General features: G+C 45.8%; 1 protein-coding gene across 2 annotated transcripts in view; it reads right to left on the reverse strand.

The window, feature by feature from the left end:
* Nucleotides 1-511: 511 nt before the first annotated feature.
* Nucleotides 512-25,455, reverse strand: part of hivep1 (HIVEP zinc finger 1) — a 147,423-nt gene continuing 122,479 nt past the window's right edge. Inside the window, exons 4-9 of one of the 2 annotated variants that reach the window (XM_034161101.1) lie at nt 5,076-10,852; nt 4,846-4,979; nt 4,567-4,742; nt 3,566-3,667; nt 2,356-2,882; nt 512-2,186 (exon numbers count right to left, since the gene is read on the reverse strand). In XM_034161101.1, the coding sequence (XP_034016992.1) occupies nt 1,107-2,186; nt 2,356-2,882; nt 3,566-3,667; nt 4,567-4,742; nt 4,846-4,979; nt 5,076-10,852 (7,796 nt within the window). In that variant the 3' untranslated portion in view covers nt 512-1,106. The remainder of the gene's footprint in view (nt 2,187-2,355; nt 2,883-3,565; nt 3,668-4,566; nt 4,743-4,845; nt 4,980-5,075; nt 10,853-25,455) is intronic. The other variant, XM_034161102.1, reaches the window with a different exon arrangement.

Raw genomic sequence — 25,455 nt, forward strand, 5'->3', positions numbered from 1 at the left:
GAGCAGGTGTGGTTATGTTTGTTTTCATCAGAAAAATGTGCTAAATCAAGTAAACCTTTAATCTGTTTATAGTTTCACAAGTTGAGCGTCTGATGCAGATGAAAAATAGTTTTAAAAGTCTAACACGCTGCTACCTATTTACAAGCCACTGGAAAGGATTTAGCTGCAGGGGGAATGGTATAAAGATCATTGAGCAAATTACACAGTGGGGGGGGCACATTTCTACAAATGAATTCATTAAGTCAGAAACTTCCCAACTGTTTGACAGCAGCTATGTCTAAAACTCACCTACGACAGTGATAAAGTCCACACAACCCCACAGAAAGTATTTTGCATCCAGCTGAAGCAGCAACAGTTTCTCCTGATGTCTCCAGTTACAGTTTAACTGACTGCATTTACAATTTGTTTGTTTTAGTGTATTTTATCTTTGATTCAATCAACTCATACTCTCGTCTTTGTGTAGGCCGTTTCTTTAGTGTAAAGAAGAAAATACACCACTGCTTTCATTTTAGTAAACAAATTTACTGATACAGTTAAGAATATTGATACAGCAATGTAAAGCTACAATAATGCACATACCTATGGACTTGTGAGTCTTAATGGGCACTCAATGGATTATAATAAATAGCCAAACATCTGTACACAGAAACATTGCCCCGAATTCCATAAAAATGTACATACATATACCATTACAACATTTATTTTTCCATAAATTTACGAATGACAGATTCTCCAAAATAAAACTGATATCCTCCATTGTTTGTTGTAACTTCTATTTTATTTTTATTTTTTTCAAATAAACACGAGCAACTACTGAATTTATAAGGAATTATGTACAGATTCATAAACAAGAAACTCCATAAAGGCACAATGTTCTATACAACATGTACAAAAAAACTGTCTGGAGCTGACAAAATGTAAGAATAAAATGATTGGTCATTATTACAATTATATGATTGCACATACAAAGTGAATGTCAGCATCTGTGCTTTGACAGGTGGTTTCCAAAAAAACAAAAACAAAAAAAAACCCTGAAGTGTTTTCAGTCTTAGAAAGTGACAAGAATTACAAAAAGACAGCAAATAAGAGCTTTCCTCGTGGGGTCTTCAGGTGGCAATGACGAGTCTGTCTTCATCGTCACTGGATATCTCATTATTGTCATCAATTACTTTCTGCCATGATGACACTGGTGACGCTGTGGTTGGTGCAGGAACACCAGCGCCCTCAAACGGTGACTCCTTAGCCTGGTCTGCTCGACTCTCAGGAGCTGGTGATGGATGCTGCTGTGGGGTTTTGTCACTTTCCTTCTCTACCACCTGTGCAGTCTCTGGTCTCGGTTCTGGAGAGCTGCTGACCTTCAGAGGAGCAGGTGGTGAAGCAGTCATGCAGCTCCTCGAAGGACCTGGCCCGTGTTCACTTTGAGGTTGCTGTGCTCCATCGAGGCTGCTCTGCCTCTCTGAGGACGCCGCAAGAGGACTGAGGGTGGAGAGCGGGCTGAGAGAAGGAATGATGGCAGGCAGAGCAATGTTGACTATCTGCAGGCCCGGGACATGCGTTTGGGGGCCGGTGCTTGCTTGGGAGGTCGGATTGGCAGCCAAAACCTGCAGGCCCAAGGTTGCATTGAGGGTCAGCCCTTGCTGAGGAAGCAGTTGAGTGGATGTTAGACCTGTGTTAGTCAGCCCCATGAGATTCAGTGTCTCCACACCCACTGGTTGTAGAGTTTGAGCTTGTAGGCCAGTGACTTGCCCAAGGGGGAAGCAGGGCACAACGCTACTGATTGGTTCCTGGACCACAAGGGGGTGGGTTTGCAAACTCTCTGGATGGGGTGGAGTGTTTGGAGCTGGTAGTGGGCTTGTATTTCTGTGAATCACACTCACTGCTGGGATGGTTAACTGGACTGGGCCAGCCTGGATTGGGACAAAGGTGGAGTAAGCTGCCAGTCCAGCAGGTACCAACTGGATGCCACCGACTGGGACCATGCTGTAAGCAGAGCGAGAAGGCTGCTGGGAGTGCAGAGGCAGGTGACTGAACAGGTGCGTCTGGGAGTCTGTTCCTTGCACTTGAGATAGTCTCTGTGGGGGAAAGTGCATGTGACCTTGGGAAGCATAGGAGGAAGTCTGAGTGCCACGGTCCACTGGTATGCCGGATTCACAGGTTGGAACAGTCAGAGGTGTGACGGAAGCTTCCTGTGACAGGGAAAAATAAATCTTTAGTGTAATTTATTTGGTTTCATTAAACAGACTATTTAAAAGAGCTTTATGGAGGTGCTTCACATGCAGGATTTAAAGTGAGGACATGTGAGAAGGACAGACTAGAAAGCGGTGAAGAGAGACAACTGTAAGACATGGATCTCACCTGGCTGAGCTTTGGGCCTTTGCCTGGCACCGGGGGACTCGGGGGCACATCAAAGTCGGAGTAGTCGATGGACATCTGCCTGCAGGGTGACACCGGGCTCATCATGTGGACCGACTCTGTGTCTGACGTGTAGGAGTCTGATGTGGTGACAACTGGGGGAGGAGAGTGGGGGAGAGCCGTTGAGTGGGAGCAAGAGCCAATGAGAGATACGGAGAGGGCCACGGGGCTCATCATGGGGACTGACTCAGAGTCTGATCTGTGGGGTTCAGGACCTGGAGGTTGGGACATGGAGAAAGGAGCTGAGCTGATTGACATCTGAGCCAGCAGGGCACTCGGAGGGACGTCGGCTTCTTTGGAGGGGATATGCTGCGGGCTGGCAGAGACAGAGGGGGTGGTAGACAGGCCTGACTCTGCCTGGCTGTCCTCCTCTTCCTCCTCATTGTCATCATTCTCCTCATCATCAGGACCCTCAGAGTCATCGCCGTCTGAATCTGGATGGTCTGCACTGCTGACCTGACTGCGGTCTCCTGCAGGTGAGCATAAGCAAGCAGAAGGTTTGTTTTAGTATTCTGCACAACACGATCTTCACTGTTAAAAAAAATGAGCCCTTAGGTAGCATTTAAAGCACTTTCATTCATTAACAATCTATTAGCATGTAAGTTTCTCTCACACTGTGAGAAAACTACGGTAACCACAGAGGAATACAATCCAGTGATTATTCTGTGTGTGTGCGCACGTGCTGCAGCAGTCGTGGTGCACAGGCTTGACCACCGTATGCCCTTGAGCTCTATCGCAGGCAGAGGAGGAAAAACAAATATGCTCTTTGTGCCTGCTACCATAGAATGCTATCAGGCAGCTATTTTTTTAATTCTAAAATTAGACGCAGCAATTTCCTCTTTCTAAATGCTGTGCATGCCACCCACATGCACGCTGAGTTGACAGAGGAAGAAGCTGCATTTAGAATTACTAATTAGACCACAGCAAGACAACTGATCAGCAGAGCCACGGAGCACAGCAGGGATAATCTGCATTTTATATCTATTGTCACTAATGGAACTATTTAAAGGATTACCACGTTATCTGAAACAAGAAGAAATGCAGTTAACTAGTGTATATTTCTCCAGATATATGTGGTGAATTTATGAGCTTCGGGGCATAAAAACAACATGTTTTGTTATTTGTGTTGAGGATGAGCGGTGAAGCACCGTACCAGAGTCTTCTGCATCCTGGTCCTCGATGAGACCCTCAGGTACCCCCATCTCCATGCATTTCTTACTGTGGGCCTTGGACTTCATGTGCTTTGTCAGATTTCCTGCAAGGAGCAACACAGTGAGGTTTTATGAGTGGGTAGACCTCGAACAAAAGCACAGGATGACTTTATGTAAGAGAATACCATCTTTGGGAGGCTGAACGTAAAGGCTGAGTAACTGATAAAGGCATTTTTAAATGAATGTGGGTTGCTCTGACACCAAGTAGTGTTCTGTGGTGTCGCGTGGGAAGCCAAGTTCAATAAAGAATGGTGAATCACAAGGTCTCACTTTGAGATGGAGAAATGGTTTTTATTCCATAACTCCTAAATGGGAGAAGTAAAATTGGGATTTTTTTAATGGACAGTGCCAAATTGTGGTTAAAACTATGTTTATGTGTAAAGTTAGGGTCTGCAAAGTTTTAAGGTTTGTGTGCTTCTTCTTGGTAGTCATTCACAGAGAGATTTCTAAGTGGAGCCCAGTGAAATGTAGCACAAGGATCTCAGCAATACTTCTTCAGCATAGTTTGTAAATGTACATGTGGAAGTACCAAAAGAAGAGATGATCTAAAATAAGAAGCTCAAGGTGCAGCTCCATTCAGAGATGGGTGTGGTATTTGTGCTGGACACCCTCCTGTCCTGTGCACCAACAGCATTTCCTGTATATTCATTTTGTGAGTTGTTCTGTAATTTGTGTCTGTAGCATGGCCCAAGCAGAGGGTCACCCCTTTGAGTCTGGTCTGCTTGAGGTTTCTTCCTCAGAGGGAGTTTTTCCTTACCACTGCAGGTCTGGGGGTTAGTAAGGTTAGACCTTACTTGTGTGAAGCATCTTGAGGCAACTCTGTTGTGATTTAGTGCTATATAAATCAAAATAAATTGAAAAAAAAAAATTGAAGAAGCATAACCCAACAATGGCTGTCAGGTAGGGGACATTACCAAAACAGTGAAGGCGTCTGATGTCTAACCTTTTGTCTTGAAGGAGAAGTTGCAATGGACACAGTGGTATGGCCGGACATCAGAGTGGGTGCGGATGTGTTTGCGCAGCATGCTGGGTTTCTTACAGCGGATCCCACATTCCTCACAGATGTACTTTCCTCGCCCTCGCCCACGCACGTATACATACTCCTCATTAGATTTGTATCTGTGAAATTGTCAATTGAAGCATCACACACACAAGCAGGTAAGACCAGCACATTTTAATGGACAGTGAATGAAGTCTCAAAGCTAATTATTCTGACACATACCCGCCGTCAAATATTTTGACCCGTCTTGGTTCTGTTTTGGTTGATAAGTCCTTTTCTGAGTCATTGCTGGTCTGACTTTCAGGTAGTACTTTACTTCCTTTGTCCACCGTTACAGACGTTTTGGTTATAGGAACCTGCAAGGTGAATAAATGATTAAATCATTGGATTATTTTAAGTAGTACGACAAACATGCATCTTATTTTGTAAATGTTACAAATATAAGTTCTTACCCTGGCCATGACGTCTTTGAGCTTGCCTGTGTAGGACAAGATATCAGATTTTCCACTTGTTTTTATGGCTGAGGTGTAGTGTATTTTCTTGGAGATTTGCTTGGAGTCGAACAGAGACATGACCACCTTGGTGGGCAGCCTGAGTGGATTTGGGTTACTGGGACTGAGTGTCCATGCAGCATAAGCCGAAACCTTCAGGTCAGTCTGTGGAACATGAAGAGGTTTTCTCTTCATCAGGAAACACCACGTAAAAGTGGTGGCAGTCTTCAAGCTGGGGAAAGACAGTCGATGACTGTCCTTTGTGTTGACAACAGAAACGGATGTGGTCAGTTTGAACTGAGTAGCATGGAAGCTGGAGGGCCTTATAGGACATCTGGCAGGAGTCCATCTCTGCTCCTGAGGTTTTTCTTGAAGCTTCAAAGGATTATTGGTTGACATAGAAGTTCCTTGGCTACTAAGAACAGTATTCAGTGGAGAGCTGGCATCTGGAACAACAGTACTTGCATCTTTTTCTAAACCTGTACTGTCAGGGGACATGGGTTTACAATCATCAGTAGCTTCAGTGTCATTTTCTCCAACATCTGTTTTATCCTGGGGCAGAGGTGGGGCCTCAGTTTCGATGGGGCTGTCCACCAGTTCAGTTGTACAAACCTGCCGAACCAGTGTCAGCTTCCTCTGTCGTGTCACCTCTGACACCTTGGAGTTAAGATAGTTCACTGACCTGCCATCAGTAAGACATGCCACACCGTGCTCATCCTTTGCTCGTTTTTGGTGCTTTTCCATATAGATATCCAGGCTGTTGGCAGGTGACAGCATTCGTTTACTAGAAGCAGTAGGTTCCTGCTGTGGGCATAAAGTCACTGATGTCAGTTTCTGTGTGCAATGTAAAGACCCAAGAGAAGGTGGTCTTTCTCCAGTATGATTAGGGGCGCCGGCCGTGTGAGCATTAGTTCTGTCCATTGTTACAGTTTGTACACCTTGGCTGTGATCATCTGCACTCTGGGGGGATGAAAGGCTACTTCTGTTGGACAAAGATGACACATGGTGCACCTGCTCATGAGTTATCAGGATCTGTGGCAATGATAGAGCACCTGCTTGGGTTTGACTGAATGGATCCCTTTGCTGGTCACTAGGCAAAACATTTTGTGTCTTGATTTCAGAAGTCTTTTGATTCGATTGTGCAACATACACATTTTGGGCGACGTCTGAAGATTTTGATATACTCAGAATTTGATTGGCGACAGGTATTGTTAAAACTGGCAAGGCTATCTGCTTTCCTTGTGTGCACGAGAATGAAAATGTTTGGCTTGCTCGTAGAGCTGGACACTGCATTTGGTATTTGGGCACAAAGCATGTCTGCTCTTCAGAGTCAGTTGAGTTGTTCTGGACATTCTTGTGACAAAGTAAGATATGACTCAGAGGTTGATGTGTCTTTTGGCATATCTGAACCCTCGCCGCTTGATGCCAAGGGTGTGGAAGGCCTTGGATTTGAGGTTGCTGAATTGAGCTCCCCAGATTAATGCTTTGCACCATTTGCTCATTCTTTTGTAAAGGCGGCTCTCCAGGATGCAGTATAAAAGGCTGAGCCATGGTGCGGTTATTGGCAATATGAATCAACTGAGCTCTATTCTGAATTAGAGTACTAACATTTGCAATGTGAGGTTTCTCTAGAGGTGTGATCGTTTTCCTAACCGGTTGCTGACTCTCTGGGCCTATTTTTAATGACATCTGTCGAACAAGTGGTCCCCGCCTCCTTTCAATGAGCGGCACCTGGGAGATCTGCAAACTTTTTGGCTGGCCAATTGGGGACAGAGATCTGCTGGGTGAGACATTGCCACAATCAAAGGATTTACTACGGTAGTCGCATGAAATCTCTACAGAGGGTTTAGTACAAGTGATTTGTTCAGATGCTGCACGCCTCATTAATCCAGGCACACCAAGTGTGTTAAAGACTGTAGGCAAACCTTGAGGCTCTGTAATTTTATTAACACACTCGCTCCTAGCAGGACTCTCTGACCTGGACGGTTCATCTCTATCCAGTGAGGCTGAAATACTAGAGCAACGAGAAAGGCTACTGTCCCTGCTGAGACTTCGCGAAAGGCTAGACTCAAAACTAGATTCACCCGAGGACTGGTCCATTTGAGCTAGACGAATTCTCTTTTTTTTAGGTGGAAGTTTCTCTGCTGGCAATTTGGACAAACTCTCACTTCTTTGAGGCCAGCTGAACTGATCTGCAGGCTTCTCTACTGACTCGAAATTCTGTGTTTCCTGTTCTCTGTCGGGCTCCTCTGTAACCAGAATTTCTGGAACCTGGATGTTGTTTTGGCGAACTAGACGAGACTGGTGAACATGAGTAGAATTTTCACCAACTCCTGCTGTGCCATCAGAACCTCGTTCCAGTCCATGTTTCCCATAATCACTAGTCTGTATTTTAGATCCTTTTTCACTGTAGCAATCACCTGGAATGCATGTTACAGTTTTCATCTTGTTTTCAGGATCCTTTTCAAAGCCATCGGCAGGAGATGCTCTGTCAGTTGATTCTGTGTCAAATGAATTTGGTCGACTTAAAGAGTTGGTGTGTCGAATGACAGAAGTACCACTGCCTTGCCGCTGAATTTCTACTTTAGTTGAGGTGCTGATCTGAGTCTCCCGTATCGGCGATAATCTGGAATCTGAAGTATTGATACCTCTTGCTACAAGCTGAATCTGAGGTAGTTTTGTTTGGCTGTTTTTGGGTTGCGTGTCTACTATGACGGCATGTTGAGAAAATGTCCGATTTGCCAGAGCTGCCGGTGGCAGGCAGGAATCAAAACTGACGGAGCAAGGTGGATTACTGTCAGTGGGAGACTGATCATCCTCATCTCCCACACTCTTCATTTTTCTTCTTTTCCTAATTGATGTCTGTTGATCAAATATACCCGAGCTGCCAGTTGACCTAAGGATTATTTGCTGTTGAATACTGGTGTGAAAGACATCTTGTTCATGTTCCTTAACAGAGATGGACTTATTTTTAGGTCCATGAAGCTCAGAGCAGTAGAATTTCTTGTGTGTTTCGAAGTTCTCCAACTTTCTGTACCGGTTGCGACAGGTTTCACACTCATACATTGTGCCTTTATTTTGTTGAAGCTTTTTGGTTCTGTCCTGACTGTTTTCAAAAGATCTACTTCTTTGAACCATTACTGTAGAATTGTTTGTGCTATAATAACTCTCATCCATGGAATGGACAGAAGGGACAATACATCCTTCATTTGCTGGGAAGTCTTCCACTGCTGCTTGTCTCACTAAGGTACGAGAATGTATTGTAGGATTTGGGGTTGGTGAGATTGACGAAAACACGTCGTCATTCATTGAGCCAATTTTTTCATCAAATGACTGACAAATTCGCAAAGGGTGGGGGACAGGGGCAACATTAAGGGGAAGAGCTGAGTGTCCAGGTGTAGTTGGCATTGAGTTACTCCTCGTTATTGGCAAACAGTCCATTGGTGGGTATTGCGATGGTACAGAGAGAAGAAATACTGGCTTTGATTTGTCAGTGGGAGTGAATGGGGACTTGGGTATGTCTGAGCTGGAACTCGACCTTCTTCCTATTGGTTTAAGGTCAAACTGAAACGAATCTTTGAATATGTATGATTTAGGAGAGTCTATGCTTCCTCTCCTTGAGAGAGACGTCCGCCTTGGCTTCACACTATCCAACTGCTTGTTGTCAACCACCGCCTCATTATCAGATATCAACTTTGAAATTCGCTCTTCCAGAGACAGTGCTTTTGCCTCTAGTGGCGGACGCATTTTTCCTTCTGCAGCCTGTGTCTTTTGCTCAGGTGCTACTTGCATAACTGTGGCAACCACAGGAGCAACATTTGAAGGAATATTTTTCAAAATGTCAGTGTCTACAGGTGGAGTTATCTTTACAAACGGACTCGGTGGACTCATTGCCTGGTCAGCACTCTCTGAGCGTGAGAAGTAGCCAGAGTCTGTACTTCCCAAACTGCGCGGACTGAGTAGGCACTTGGCCTGTTGCTGTTGAGAAAACTCTGTTGCCTGTTGCCTTTGAAGCTGAGCATGCCCACCCAACAGTGGCGATTTGCAATGTTGGTCTTCATCTTCACTAACAGTATCTAGTAAGGGATTTGTACCATCCACCTCTTTCAGAGATGACAGGACTGCTACACTGGATCTTATGTTGGCGATCTGGAGCTCTCGTTGCCGTTGTGCAGCAGTTTGCTCGGGTGCTGCTCCTGTAACTCTTGGACTGTCCGCCCTCAAAGGGGAGACATTAACTGGGTATACAACAACTTTTGGAAGTGCAGCTGTAACTTTAGGCTCATGACTCCTTGGAGCAGAAGTTTGGTTGATGGACTCAAACACAGCTGAAGACTCCCCTTCCCCATGACCTGCTTGGGGAACATATGTACTCTGTAAACTATTTTCAGACAAAGCTGCCACACTGCTCTGTGATGATTCAGGGTCTATGTCTGCGGTGCTACCGTCCTCGTCACTGTCCCCACTCTCCTCTGCCTCTGAATGTGTTCCAACGGTTTTGTCAGATTCTTGAGACAGTGAGCCACCTCCAGATTCTGAGCGTGCAATGAGACCCAGTTTTATAGCATGAGCATGAGATTTTTTGTGTTTGTACAAGTTACTCTTGGTTTTGAATGAGAAACCACAAGTAATGCAGGGGTATGGCCTTTCTCCTGTGTGAGACCTGATGTGTTTGAGCAACACGCTGGGTTTCGCACATGCCCGGTTGCAGTATTCGCAAACATACTTTCCCGGCTTCTTCGGCTTCTGGTCCTTAGACACCTGTTCAGCACTGAAGTTCATAACACTCGTCATCTGAATTTGACTGCTGCCGGGTGTAACTGGGACTTGAATAGTGCTGGGAACACTTGCTGAGAGGGACTGGCATGTGTGCACTACTGGTGGTTGGCTTTGTGGCAAAGCATGTGAGCCGGAGGGAACAGGAGCATGAGTGACAGTGGGTGGTCCTGCATTAAAAATGTGCAAGTTAGACTTTTCTGGGTTTGAAACCATAGCCATAAAATTTGGGGCAGCATGCTTGGATGATTGCAGAGAAGAACCTTGGGTAGTAACCTGCATATTTCCTTGTAGAGGTGCAGCAATGCCAATAAAGTTACCTTGTTTGTCAATATAATAGGTCTGCATGTGGGATGGGTGACTCTGCAGACCAGCACTGACAGCTGACATTGTTACGTCATTGTTGGATTGAGTATTAAGGATGGTAGCTGATTTTCCGATGGCTGTGATTTGCAGGTTTTTCCTCTCAGCCAGTGTACTGAAATCAGGTTCCATGGCCTTAAGGAGTACCTCAAGAGGAGCAGTGGAGTGGAAAGTAGACCTCTCAAAGCTGAAGTCCTCTTTCTTAAGATCTTTAGACTGAGACTCTCTGGAAGTACTCACAGTCTCCTCTTCCCCATCAGTGGGCTTGACAGACGGTGGCCTCAGAGATGTTTCTAACTGCTGCAGCTTCTCACACTCAGCAGAAGATGCCCCTTCATTGGGAGATGCTGAGACTGGTTGGTCATGTTGCAGGTCTCCTTTCTCACTTGACGATCTTGAAGAGCTATTGGAGGAGGAAGAGCACAAGGGTGTGGCTTCCTTAAGCGATTCTCTCTGGAGCGCAGTTTCTGTTGTCTTTAACTGCAGGGGCTTTTTCACTGGAGATTTAGGAATCTTCTTTAGCTGATTCTCTGCAACAACCTTTTTCCTCTTCAGGCCCTTTATGTTATCTGCATTTCTTCGACTGCTTTCCGATATCCCTGCGAAGACACAGCTATGTTTAAAATACAGCAAGAAAAAAAAATTTTTTTTGTCTGTAAAAGGAAACAAACGTTTCAGATTTCTACATAATAAAAGCCTTTTCCACAGAAAATATCCCAAAGCTAAGAGCACAAATCATTTGTGCCAACAGATTTGTTTGATTTTAGAGAACTTCCTGCATTCACCAGTTTTCTTGTAAGAATAAACAAAATCAGAGGTCCAGACTCATAAGAGTTACGTGCAGTCATTCTGCTGTCATGAACTTGAGTTTACTACTTGATTGCACACGGTATATCCAGAAAGTATTCACATTGCTGCACTTTTTCCACATTTTGTTATGTTACAGCCTTATTCCAAAATGGAGTAAATAAAATTTTTCCCCCTCAAAATAATGACAACATGAAAAAAGTGTTTTTTTTTATTTATTAAAACAATAAATAAATAAATAAATAAAATAAATAATAATAAAAAAACTAAGAAATCACACGTACATAAGTATTCACACCGTTTGCTCAATACTTTGTTGATCCACTTTTGGCAGCAATTACAGCCTCAAGTCTTCTTGACTATACAATCCAATCCAACTTTATTTATAGAGCACTTAAAAAAAACAAAGTTAACAAAGTGCTTTCCAAATAAGACATTAATAAAATACAACACAGATAAAACAAAAATAAGTAAAAAGTGACTAACACTGACTAGAACATGAACAATTTTTAAATGCCTTAGAGAAAAGATGCATTTTTAAGCGAGACTTAAAAACCTCTAATGAATATGATGCCACAAGCTTGGTGCACCTATCTTTGGGCAGTTTTGTCCATTTCTCTTTGCAGCACCTCTCAAGCTCCATCAAGTTGGATGTAGAGTGTCGGTGCACAGCCATTTTCAGATCTCTCCAGAGATGTTCAGTCAGATTCAGGTCTGGCTGGGCAACTCAAGGACATTCACAGAGTTGTCCTGAAGCCACTCCTTTGATATCTTGGCTGTGTGTTTAGGGCCATTATCCTGCTGAAAGATGAACTGTTGCCCCAGTCTGAGGTCAAGAGCGCTCTGGAGCAGGTTTTTATCCAGGATGTCTCTGTATATTGCTGCATTCATCTTTCTCTCAATCCTGACTAGTCTCTCAGTTCCTGCTGCTGAAAAACATCGCCACAGCTTGATGCTGCCACCACCATGCTTCACTGTAAGGATGGTGCCTGGTTTCCTCCAAACATGACGCCTGGCATTCACCCCAAAGAGTTCAATCTTTGTCTCATCAGACCAGCGAATTTTTTTTCTCATGGTCTGAGAGTCCTTCAGGTGCCTTTTGGCAAACACGACGTGGGCTGCCATGTGCCTTTTACTAAGGAGTGGCCTCCGTCTGACCACTCTATTATACAGCCCTGATTGGTGGATTGCTGCAGAGATGGTTATCCTTCTGGAAGGTTCTCCTGTCTCCACAGAGGAATGCTGGAGCTCTGACTGAGTGACCATCAGGTTCTTGGTCACCTCCCTGATGAAGGCTCTTCTCCCCCGATCGCTCAGTTTAGACGCGCTGCCAGCTCTAGGAGGAGTCCTGGTGGATCTGAACTTCTTCCATTTACGGACAATGGAGGCCACTGTGCTTACTGGGAACTTCAAAACAGCAGAAACGTTTCTGTACCCTTCTCCAGATTTGTGCCTCGAGACAGTCTTGTCTTAGAGACCTACAGACAATTCCTTTGACTTCATGCTTGGTTTGTGCTCTGACATCCACTGTCAACTGTGGGACCTTATATGTAGACAGGTGTGTGCCTTTCCAATTCATGTACAATCAACTGAAGTTATCCCAAGTGGACCCCAAGTAAGCTGTAGAAACATCTCAAGGATGATCAGTGGAAACAAGAGGCACCTGAGCTCAATTTTGACCTTCATGGCAAATGTGAATATTTATGTATGTGATTTTTTTTAGTTTGTTTATTTTTAATATGGTTGCAAAAATCTAAAAAAACAAAACAACAACAACAACAACAAAAACAACTTTATTCACATCGTCATTATGGGGCATTGTGTGCACAATTTTGAGGGGAAAATGAATTTCAGCCATTTTGGAAAAGGGCTGTAACATAAAATGTGAAAAAAGAGAAGCACTGAATACTTTCCGGATGCAGTGTATTTCATTACTTTGAAGCAGTTTCAGCTTTAAAATCCTACATAAATTACACGTCATGGTAATGTTGATGTTATCCTTGTTGATTGTACAAATTGTAACATAATTCCAAACTTATTCATTATTGCCATACATTAAAAACCATACATTTTTGTATGGCTTTTGCCTTACAATATAAAGTGCCTTGGGGCAACTGTTTGTTGTGATTTGGCTCTATATAAATAAAGCTGATTTGATTTGATTTATTCATATCGCCTAACAATATAATTTATTGATTTTGTTTATTACTCCTACAGCAGGGAAATATGCAAAGACCGCTCCGTGCATGCACACACTCACTGCCATGGCAAAGGGAGGTTGGGCGTTGGAGGTGCAGAGGGGTTTAAGAACCACAGTTCAATACATCCTGCGTGGAGGAGAAAAGTTCCAAATGGGTGCCCACCAAACCATGGATTAGTATTAAGTGTTAGTATCATTTAGTATTTAGTGTATTTTATGCATGTGTTTTCATGTCAAACCATTACTTCTGTTGTGTGGGCCGCTGAAGAGGAGGTACTGCTGGCCCACCACCACAAGATGGCGCCCTGCTTGGAGTGCGGGCTCCAAGCACGAGAGGGCGTCGGCTTTGCTGGAGGTGACAGCTGTCATCAATCAACACAAGCTGTCACCCATCATCACCACTACAAAGACCGGACTGCAACTCCACCTCCTCGCCGAGAAATCAACTACCATTCAGGTAATTTTCTCTGCTGACAGACACTGTGTGTGTTTAACCTGAACTTCTATTTACAGCCGTTTTCCTGGAGTGTTTCCTTATCTGGAGGATTGGCGTTTGGTGTGACAGCGACAGCTTCGCCTCACACCCCAACTCAGATAAGTGGTTGACCAGGAGCTGCACGAGTGTGTGTGATTGGAGGTGGAGGTTTTCCCTCCTTTACTTAAGACAGACTGTGGGATTACTGAGTGTGCGAACTCACACTCATCTGGACTGTCTCTGTTTTCTGCCAGCAGTACCGGGTCTGACTGCTGAAGACAGCGGCCACCTGGGGCGCAGGGCTTGGCGGCTCCGGTGTTCTTCAGCTCCGTTGGTGGTGGAAGCTGTGTGGGGATCCAGCTCTTCTCTCTCCAGGCGTCTTCTATCGTCGAGCCTGCCCACACGTCACCTGGTGTATGATTGACAGTCCACCATATTGTTATTGTCTGTACGTTGTTGTGCGATTCACAACATTAAATTGTTACTTTTTGGCTTATCCATTGTCCGTTCATTAATGCCCCCCTGTTGTGGGTCCGTGTCACGTCACTTTCACAACAGGATTTCTCGGCCAGTGTCATGGATCCCGAGGGGCGTCAACCATCGCTTGAACAGCCAATGGGAGAGCGAGGTGCACAGGCAGGAGGCGTGTTGGGTGAGCTGCAGCACATCTTAACCGCCTTTGCCGCTCGGTTGGACTTAGTTACCGAGCAGAGCAGTGTTCTCAATCGCAGGATAGAGGCTCTCACCGCCCAGGTGGAAGCGCGTGCTCAGGGCGCTGCTGCAGCACCTCCTCCTGCTGACAGTGTGCCAGAGACAGACATTCCGCTGGTCGTTCAATGACCCCCCCCACCTTCCCCTGAAGCATACATAAGCCCTCCGGAGCCGTACGGAGGCTGTGTGGAGACGTGCGCGGACTTCTTGATGCAGTGCTCGCTCGTCTTTTCACAGTGTCCCGTCATGTACGCGTCAGACGCTAGCCGGGTGGCTTACATTATAAATTTGCTTCGAGGAGAGGCACGCGCCTGGGCTACGGCGCTTTGGGAGCAGAATTCACGGCTCCTAACGGTTTATACTGAGTTTGTGAGGGAGTTCCGACAGGTGTTCGACCACCCTCATAAAGGCAAGACCACTTCAAGTGTGCTGCTGTCGATAAGACAGGGGCGTCGAAACGCAGCGAAGTATGCAGTCGACTTCCGCATCACGGCAGCGCGAGCCGGCTGGAATGCTGTTGCGCTCCGCGCCGCCTTTATAAACGGACTGTCTCTGGTCCTTAAGGAGCACCTGGTGGCAAAGGACGAGCCGCGGGATTTAGCTCTACTGAGCACACACAGAGAGAATGCCCCAAACGATCAAAACAGCAGCACTCGTCCTTAGAGACTGGGCTAAGGGTGGGTCACAATACCCACGCGGGGAAACCCCGTAAATCTGCACGAATCCCAGTCACGATCCTGAGTGGGGATTTAACCCTTCACGCCCCAGCACTGGTGGACACGGGGTCGGAGGGGAATCTGCTGGATAGCAGATGGGCAAAGGAGGTTGGGCTCCCTCTAGTGGCCTTACCGTCACCATTGTCGGTGCGGGCACTAGATGGCACCCTTCTTCCACTAATCACACACCAGACTCAGCCAGTGACATTGGTGGTGTCTGGGAATCACAGGGAGGAGATTGTGTTTTATGTAACACCTTCTACCTCCCGAGTGATTTTGGGTTTTCCATGGGTGTTAAAACACAATCCCCGGATTGATTGGCCGTCTGGGGTTGTGGTTCAGTGGAGCGAAACCTGCCACCGGGAGTGTTTAGGATCCTCGGTTCCACCCGGTGTGACAGCTAAGGAGGAGGTTTTAGTCCCCCCCAATCTGGCGGCGGTGCCAGCCGAGTACCACGACCTTGCTGACGTCTTCAGCAAGGATCTGGCACTCACGCTGCCCCCACACCGTCCGTACGATTGTGCCATTGATTTGATACCGGGCGCTGAGTACCCGTCCAGCAGGCTGTACAACCTCTCACGTCCGGAACGCGAATCAATGGAGACCTACATCCGGGACTCGTTAGTTGCCGGGTTGATCCGGAACTCCACCTCCCCGATGGGTGCTGGTTTCTTTTTTGTGGGCAAGAAGGATGGCGGACTCCGTCCATGCATTGATTACAGAGGGCTGAACGAGATCACGGTTCGCAACCGATACCCGTTACCTCTGTTGGATTCAGTGTTCACGCCCCTGCATGGAGCCCAAATTTTCACGAAATTGGATCTTAGGAATGCTTATCACCTGGTTCGGATCCGGGAGGGAGATGAGTGGAAGACGGCATTTAACACCCCGTTAGGTCACTTTGAGTACCTGGTCATGCCGTTCGGCCTCACCAATGCGCCTGCGACGTTCCAAGCATTGGTTAATGACGTCTTGCGGGACTTCCTGCATCGGTTTGTCTTCGTATATCTAGACGATATTCTCATCTTTTCTCCGGATCCTGAGACCCATGTTAAGCATGTAAGTCAGGTCCTACAGCGGTTGTTGGAGAACCGGCTGTTTGTGAAGGGCGAGAAGTGTGAGTTCCACCGCACTTCTTTGTCCTTCTTGGGGTTCATCATCTCCTCCAACTCCGTCGCCCCTGATCCGGCCAAGGTTGCGGCGGTGAGAGATTGGCCCCAACCAACGAACCGTAGGACTACAACAGTTCCTCGGTTTTGCAAATTTCTACCAGAGGTTCATCAAGGGCTACAGTCAGGTAGTTAGCCCCCTGACAGCCCTGACCTCCACAAAAGTCCCCTTCACCTGGTCGGATCGGTGCGAAGCCGCGTTTAGGGAGTTGAAACGCCGGTTCTCGACTGCACCGGTTCTGGTCCAGCCCGATCCCAAGCGCCAGTTTGTTGTTGAAGTGGATGCCTCTGACTCAGGGATAGGAGCCGTGCTATCCCAGAGCGGGGAGTCCGACAAGGTTCTCCATCCATGTGCCTACTTTTCCCGCAGGTTGACCCCAGCTGAACGGAACTATGACGTCGGCAATCGGGAACTTCTTGCGGTGAAGGAGGCTCTTGAAGAGTGGAGACACCTGTTGGAGGGAGCATCGGTACCATTTACAGTTTTCACGGACCATCGGAACCTGGAGTACATCCGGACCACGAAGCGTCTGAACCCCAGGCAAGCCCGCTGGTTGCTGTTCTTCGGGCGTTTTGACTTCCGGATCACCTACCACCCCGGGACAAAGAACCAACGATCTGACGCCCTGTCCCGGGTGCACGAAGAGGAGGTCAAGACCGAGCTGTCAGACCCCCCTGAAACCATCATCCCCGAGTCCACTGTCGTGGCCGCCCTTACCTGGGACGTGGAGAAGACCGTCCGGGAGGCCCTGACACGGAGTCCGGACCCGGGGACCGGTCCGAAGAACAAACTGTACGTCCCACCAGAGGCCAGGGCTGTGGTCCTTGACTTCTGTCACGGTTCCAAGCTCTCCTGTCACCCAGGGGTGCGAAGAACCGTGGCAGTGGTCCGGCAGCGCTTCTGGTGGGCGTCTATGGAAGCCGACGTCCGGGAGTATGTCCAGGCCTGCACCACCTGCGCCAGGGGCAAAGCTGACCACCACAAGGCCCAAGGCTTCCTCCAGCCTCTGCCAGTGCCTCGTCGCCCCTGATCTCATATCGGCCTGGACTTTGTCACGGGCCTCCCGCCGTCCCAGGGAAACACCACCATCCTAACGATAGTGGACCGGTTCTCCAAGGCGGCCCACTTCGTGGCCCTCCCGAAGCTCCTGACGGCCCAGGAGACTGCAGACCTCCTGGTCCACCACGTCGTGCGTCTGCATGGGATTCCATCAGACATTGTCTCAGATCGTGGTCCTCAGTTCTCCTCCCAGGTCTGGCGGAGTTTCTGTAGGGAACTGGGGGCCACCATCAGTCTCTCGTTTGGGTACCACCCCCAGACGAACGGGCAGGCAGAGCGGACAAACCAGGAACTGGAGCAGGCCCTCCGTTGCGTGACCTCCGCGCACCCGACGGCCTGGAGTGACCATCTGGCCTGGATCGAGTACGCTCATAACAGCCAAGTCTCGTCTGCCACCGGCCTCTCCCCATTTGAAGTCCCCCATTGTTCCCGCTAGTGGAGGGAGAGGTCGGGGTGCCCTCGGTCCAGGCCCATCTGAGAAGGTGCCGTCGGGTGTGGCGTACTGCCCGCTCTGCCCTGCTCAAAGCCCGGACGAGGGCCAAGAACCATGCAGACCGTTGCCGTGCCCCGGCCCCTGCGTACCAGCCTGGGCAGGAGGTTTGGCTTTCCACAAAGGACATTCCCCTGCAAGTGGAATCCCACAAGTTGAAGGACAGATACATCGGACCTTTCCCCATCCTCAAGGTCCTCAGTCCAGCCGCAGTGAAGCTGAAGCTGCCAGCTTCACTGCGGATCCACCCGGTTTTCCATGTGTCCCACATCAAACCTCACCACGTGTCACCCCTCTGTACCCCCAGACCGGCGCCACCTCCTGCCCGGATCATCGACGGGGAGCCGGCTTGTACCGTGCGCCGGCTCCTGGACGTCCGTCGGAAGGGCCGGGGGTTCCAGTATTTGGTGGACTGGGAGGGGTATGGACCCGAAGAACGCTCCTGGGTGAAGAGGAGCTTCATCCTGGACTCGGCCCTCCTGGCCGACTTCTACCAGCGGCACCCGGACAAGCCTGGTCGGGCGTCAGGAGGCGCCCGTTGAGGGGGGGGTCCTGTTGTGTGGGCCGCTGAAGAGGAGGTACTGCTGGCCCACCACCACAAGATGGCGCCCTGCTTGGAGTGCGGGCTCCAAGCACGAGAGGGCGTCGGCTTTGCTGGAGGTGACAGCTGTCATCAATCAACACAAGCTGTCACCCATCATCACCACTACAAAGACCGGACTGCAACTCCACCTCCTCGCCGAGAAATCAACTACCATTCAGGTAATTTTCTCTGCTGACAGACACTGTGTGTGTTTAACCTGAACTTCTATTTGCAGCCGTTTTCCTGGAGTGTTTCCTTATCTGGAGGATTGGCGTTTGGTGTGACAGCGACAGCTTCGCCTCACACCCCAACTCAGATAAGTGGTTGACCAGGAGCTGCACGAGTGTGTGTGATTGGAGGTGGAGGTTTTCCCTCCTTTACTTAAGACAGACTGTGGGATTACTGAGTGTGCGAACTCACACTCATCTGGACTGTCTCTGTTTTCTGCCAGCAGTACCGGGTCTGACTGCTGAAGACAGCGGCCACCTGGGGCGCAGGGCTTGGCGGCTCCGGTGTTCTTCAGCTCCGTTGGTGGTGGAAGCTGTGTGGGGATCCAGCTCTTCTCTCTCCAGGCGTCTTCTATCGTCGAGCCTGCCCACACGTCACCTGGTGTATGATTGACAGTCCACCATATTGTTATTGTCTGTACGTTGTTGTGCGATTCACAACATTAAATTGTTACTTTTTGGCTTATCCATTGTCCGTTCATTAACGCCCCCCTGTTGTGGGTCCGTGTCACGTCACTTTCACAACAACTTCCTTATTTCAGTGACAGAGTCAAACCCTCGGATGATGCGACAAGGACAGATTGTGTTATTTTTTCCTCTCATTTGCTGGCTTCAGCAGGTTCCTTAATTCCATTTTTTTTACACTTAATTGCAGACTTGTTTTGCATTTCGCAGAGAGCAGAACTGCAGTCTTTGATTACAGATGTTCTCCTTCAGCGTCACCCATCCCAGTATCCTGATTTATGTGGGCGGGGCATGTAGCCTTGCATGGTACTTCTGGGATGTTATTTATGCTAATTTCTCACTAACTCAAGCTGATGTACATGCAAAATGACATTCAGCATGTTTACATGTAATTTAGACAGTTTTCTACATCTGTTTTGTTCTTTAAAAGTGTTTTTTGAGTCTGATCTTATCATACTGAGGAATATATAAAAACTGTCTTGCATGAGGCCCAATGTCCCTATTCTCAGGGAGTTGACCAACATTTGATAGATTCCAAATAAAAATTACATAACTATAGCATGTGTTTCCATTGCATAATCATCTTAATTTTTTTCCTTTTAGGAGAGCAGGATTTAGAAAGAATGCCTGTTTCCAAATTAGCAGCAATCTGCTTAGGTGGTGGAAAATAAAAAGAAAGAGAGACAACCAGTCCCCTCAGCTAAATGTGTGCTGCTGGTTCTGATTTAGTGCATAATTACAATGAAGTAAGGACCAAACAAAGATTGATTTTATTTTTCAGCTCCTCAGTTCTTCGATTATATAACTGTCATTTAAACCTCTGCAACGTTAAATTGAATTCCCATTCCTTAATTTGCTTCCAGAGTTTAGCATCTGGAAACTCTGGAATCATATTTTCCTCTTGTTAAGGAAGGAAAACACTGTGACTTTATTTCTCAAACATTTAGTGTTATTTGTTATAAGATCATTATCAAACATTGTAATTGTTAGAGGGTTTTTTTTTTTTTTTGTAGAATGTGAAAATGAACATAAAGCATTTGGGCTGCACATTTTGGCACTAAACAGACTCCAAATTATATTTCATTTTTGTATCCACAAAAACACAGGACTGTTTTTATTACTGAAATTTGTCATCTCATAATCACTTTACTTCTAGGTTACTTATCAGTTGTGAAAATGTGACTTTTTCCAGAGTTTAAAGAACGAAACTGAATAAATGCCAGATTAAAATAAAATCACATAAAAGTACTTTCTCACCTTTGTTAGTCAGCAGCACAACGCCACTTTAGCTGCCACTTAACGTTGGCGAGCGTGCAGAACACTTAGTAATTATTATAACGGAAACAGTTTATTTATGTAACAAATGCTTTTTGCACAAATGCTCAGACGGTACTGAAAATTCCAAACCAGGTTTTTACTGTACGCCACAAAAAACAAACAAAAAAAAGTCTTACAAAATATGGATCATAGCCGGTTGTATTTTCCCTGCAGTAGTGATTTCAGTGTTTGGCTTAAAGAACATGTTGCATAAGTTTTGCACGGCTGTCACAGTTTCCTGGCTTGTATAGGTATTTCCCAAGATGAGGTCAGGGTTCCTTTGGGCTGCTGGCATAATTAGATTGTAGAACGCCTTGTCATACATTTAAGATAATCCATCCTCCAACAGACGTGCAATCAAAGATGACTTTAAAATAGCGTAAAAGCAATACCACATTCCCTCAGTAACCATGTGACTTTTCAGAAATAATCTATTTTAAAAAACATTCCTGAAAACACACGGACGTCTGTCTAAACTACCGAAAGAAAAAATTGTGGTTAAGTTCTTCTCCCTTCCTTCCTGACCCATTCTAAACTCCAGTTACTTTACTGCAACATTTCCATCATAAAGTGTCGAGTAAACAAACATTTCTGCAATACGAAATAACACTTATCCACTCAGCGTGCTTCATCAACCAGGAAAGCCAAACTTTTCTCCTGCCACAGCTTATTCTATGAACTACTGTACACTTACAAAATGTAGGGGTTTGGGGAGCAATTTTCAAATTAAATGGTTTGATTTATAATCCTAAACAATGACTTTAACTGTTTCAGTTATTACCACTGCCAAGGATGTAACATTTTCACTTGCGTTTGTCTGTTAGCAGGATAACTCAAAAAGTAATGAAAAGATTTCAATGAAACATAGTGAGCATATAGATAATATTCCAGAGAATAAGTGATTCAATTTTGGAGGCGATCCTGACTGTATTCTGGAACCGAGATCCAGATGAATGTTTGTTACTTAGCAACATTTAGCTCAAAAGGTTGTGAGGATGTTGATGAAATTTAGTAAGCGGATGGATAATGTCTTATATCTCAATAATGGACTCTCGTTTTTGTTGCTCTTATGTCTTTTTCTGTTTCTAGTTTTTCTGTTTGTAAGCCCCCGTCACACATAGCAAGAATTTGCCGGAACCATGCCCGACACAGCAAATATTGCCATAATCTGACGCAGTCGGGAGGAAAAAAGGCGTGGCCAGCAATGTCGGAGTGCAGACAGACTGCCTCGTCCACACCTGTCATATCGCATCCAGAGCGTATGTAGATGACACAGACTGCTGTCAGACGGCCATAAAAGGCACTGCAGACTGCCCAATCTCCAAATGTCTGGTTGGCAAACACGAGACGTAGCACTGTGCGTCATGTGTGTGTGCAAATATCACTCAGCCGTGTGTGTGTATGCATAAAGCTGCTGTTCAAATTCACTGTACATGATAATAATTCATAATTATTATGGTGATGAAGCGTGCCACATACATATCAACAGTTCCTTTGTGCTCCGGGGGGAGGGGGATTACTATACGTGGCACGTGCAGGTCATACTGGCAGGTTTTGCGGTGCCAGATCCATCTCGAGTTTCCCTTGTATGTGCTCAAATCGTTTTGGATTCCGTTTTGCTGCCATGGGGATATGTAAATTTCAGTTAGATGGTCCTCAGATTGCACATGGATCGCTGTCGGATGGGTGTCCCATCTCAACCGCGCCCAGAGAGTATTTTCAATATTTCAATATTTATTTCATTCATTTAAAAGAAAAACAGAAAAGCAGAAATGAATATATTGAACTGAATGAAAAGGAGCAGAGGGAAGAACAAGTCTTATATTTTTGAATTTGAATTTTGTTTTGAATATGTGCTTCACACATATTTTGACCAACTATGCCAACTTCTGCAGATGGCTGTCAGAACGCTTTGGAACTGAAATCCGACACTTTTCGGATGTGCACTGATTCATAATTCCGATGCCACTCTGTGTGATTCCGGCTATGTGTGACAGGGGTATAAAAATTTGGTAAAATTTTTTAAGAACCTTGTAACTTTTAGAATACCCTACGCAGTGGGTCACCCCTCTGAGTCTGTTCTGCTTGAGGTTTCTTCCTCAATATAACCAGAGGGAGTTTTTTCTTAGCAGTGTCATCTGTGTACTTGCTTGGGGTGGGGGGTTGTGCCTTCTAATAAATACCTTATGTTTTTCATTTTAACTGAGCAGGTAGCTTAGTCGGATAAAGATTGGATTACAAATGCACGGACCTGGGTTCGACTCCTGGTCATGAAATCAGTCTGTCTCCTTGGACAAGACAGTTCATCTGCATTATTCCAGTCCTCCCAGCTGTAAACGCTGCCATCCTTGACTGGAGGAGTTCAGCAGTCCATCAACTGTTGATGACTGTTATGCTTTAAGTGCAACAGGCCGCCGCTAAATATTTAAGGCACTATACAGTGAAAGATAAATAGGGCTTTTAGGTCAGGGGATGATGCAGATTTCTTTCCCCCTTTCTGGATCTGGGTACCAGCCTTGGCTGATAAGTAACCTGTGCAGGACTGGAGTCCCATCCAGGGTGAGATGGAGACACTCATCTGCTTCACGATACAGGATCCGGGGATAAGCACAAGCACTGATGAGCCTCTGCAGGAATTACTCTTCTTGTTTTAAGCGGGTTGTAAACAGAATTAATCTTCGACATGCGGCACAGACATCAGTTCCTGCTGTACTTTAAGAGGAACTGAGGCAGTTATCTATGTCTTCTCTACTTAGCATAGTCACTTAGCCTCATTTATACCAGATAAAGCTATCAAAGCAATTAAAGCTCACATGTCCAGCAAATAAGATGTGTGGTTTAAAAATAAATAACTAAATGAAGGCCCACTGTTGTCAGGATGTGTTTCATTATCAGGTATAGCTTTAATGTCCACCTCAATACCCACTGCTGAAGCACATCAGCACATTCAGAATAATGTCAAACACTGATTTTGTACAACTACTTTTCAGATTTACACACACACATATATGTGTGTGTGTGTGTGTTATTATTATTCGACACACACATTAGACACACACACCTGGGTTTCACAAATCAGTAATCCTTAATTTGTCATTTTTAAAGCACTCAAATAATTTTGAACTCTAACATTTTTATTGCAAATTGTTTCAAATTCAAATTAATTTAAAAAATATACAGATCTTAACTGAAACACTGCATAAAAAGTTCCCCTCTGGCCGATCCCGGGCAGTCGGGAAAGCAGGCTGACTGGGTGACTGTGAGGAGGAAGCGTAGCCCTAAACAGAAGCCCTGTGTACACCGTCAACCCGTTCACATCTCTAACCGTTTTTCCCCACTCGATGATACACTCGCCGAGGATCAAACTCTGGTTATTGGCGACTCTGTTTTGAGAAATGTGAAGTTAGCGACACCAGCAACCATAGTCAGTTGTCTTCCGGGGGCCAGAGCAGGCGACATCGAAGGACATTTGAAATTGCTGGCTAAGGCTAAGCGTAAATTTGGTAAGATTGTAATTCACGTCGGCAGTAATGACACTCGGTTACGCCAATCGGAGGTCACTAAAATTAACATTAAATCGGTGTGTAACTTTGCAAAAACAATGTCGGACTCTGTTGTTTTCTCTGGGCCCCTCCCCAATCAGACCGGGAGTGACATGTTTAGCCGCATGTTCTCCTTGAATTGCTGTCTGTCTGAGTGGTGTCCAAAAAATGAGGTGGGCTTCATTGATAATTGGCAAAGCTTCTGGGGAAAACCTGGTCTTGTTAGGAGAGACGGCATCCATCCCACTTTAGATGGAGCAGCTCTCATTTCTAGAAATCTGGCCAATTTTCTTGGATCCTCCAAACTGTGACTGTCCAGCGTTGGGACCAGGAGGCAGAGCTGTGGTCTTATACACCTCTCTGCAGCTTCTCTCCCCCTGCCATCCCCTCGTTGCCCCATCCCCGTAGAGACGGTGCCTGCTCCCAGACCACCAATAACCAGCAAAAATCTATTTAAGCATAAAAATTCAAAAAGAAAAAATAATATAGTACCTTCAATTGCACCTCAGACTAAAACAGTTAAATGTGGTCTATTAAACATTAGGTCTCTCTCTTCTAAGTCCCTGTTGGTAAATGATATAATAATTGATCAACGTATTGATTTATTCTGCCTAACAGAAACCTGGTTACAGCAGGATGAATATGTTAGTTTAAATGAGTCAACACCCCCGAGTCACACTAACTGTCAGAATGCTCGTAGCACGGGCCGTGGCGGAGGATTAGCAGCAATCTTCCATTCCAGCTTATTAATTAATCAAAAACCTAGACAGAGCTTTAATTCATTTGAAAGCTTGTCTCTTAGTCTTGTCCATCCAAATTGGAAGTCCCAAAAACCAGTTTTATTTGTTATTATCTATCGTCCACCTGGTCGTTACTGTGAGTTTCTCTGTGAATTTTCTGACCTTTTGTCTGACTTAGTGCTTAGCTCAGATAAGATAATTATAGTGGGCGATTTTAATATCCACACAGATGCTGAGAATGACAGCCTCAACACTGCATTTAATCTATTATTAGACTATCGGCTTTGCTCAAAAAGTAAATGAGTCCACCCACCACTTTAATCATATCTTAGATCTTGTTCTGACTTATGGTATGGAAATAGAAGACTTAACAGTATTCCCTGAAAACTCCCTTCTGTCTGATCATTTTTTAATAACATTTACATTTACCCTGATGGACTACCCTGCAGTGGGGAATAAGTTTCATTACACTAGAAGTCTTTCAGAAAGCGCTGTAACTAGGTTTAAGGATATGATTCCTTCGTTATGTTCTCTAATGTCATATACCAACACAGAGCAGAGTAGCTACCTAAACTCTGTAAGGGAGTTAGAGTATCTCGTCAATAGTTTTACATCCTCTTTGAAGACAACTTTGGATGCTGTAGCTCCTCTGAAAAAGAGAGCTTTAAATCAGAAGTGTCTGACTCCGTGGTATAACTCA

Source organism: Thalassophryne amazonica, chromosome 20 (genome assembly GCF_902500255.1).
Source record: "Thalassophryne amazonica chromosome 20, fThaAma1.1, whole genome shotgun sequence".
In the NCBI taxonomy this organism is placed as follows: domain Eukaryota; kingdom Metazoa; phylum Chordata; class Actinopteri; order Batrachoidiformes; family Batrachoididae; genus Thalassophryne; species Thalassophryne amazonica.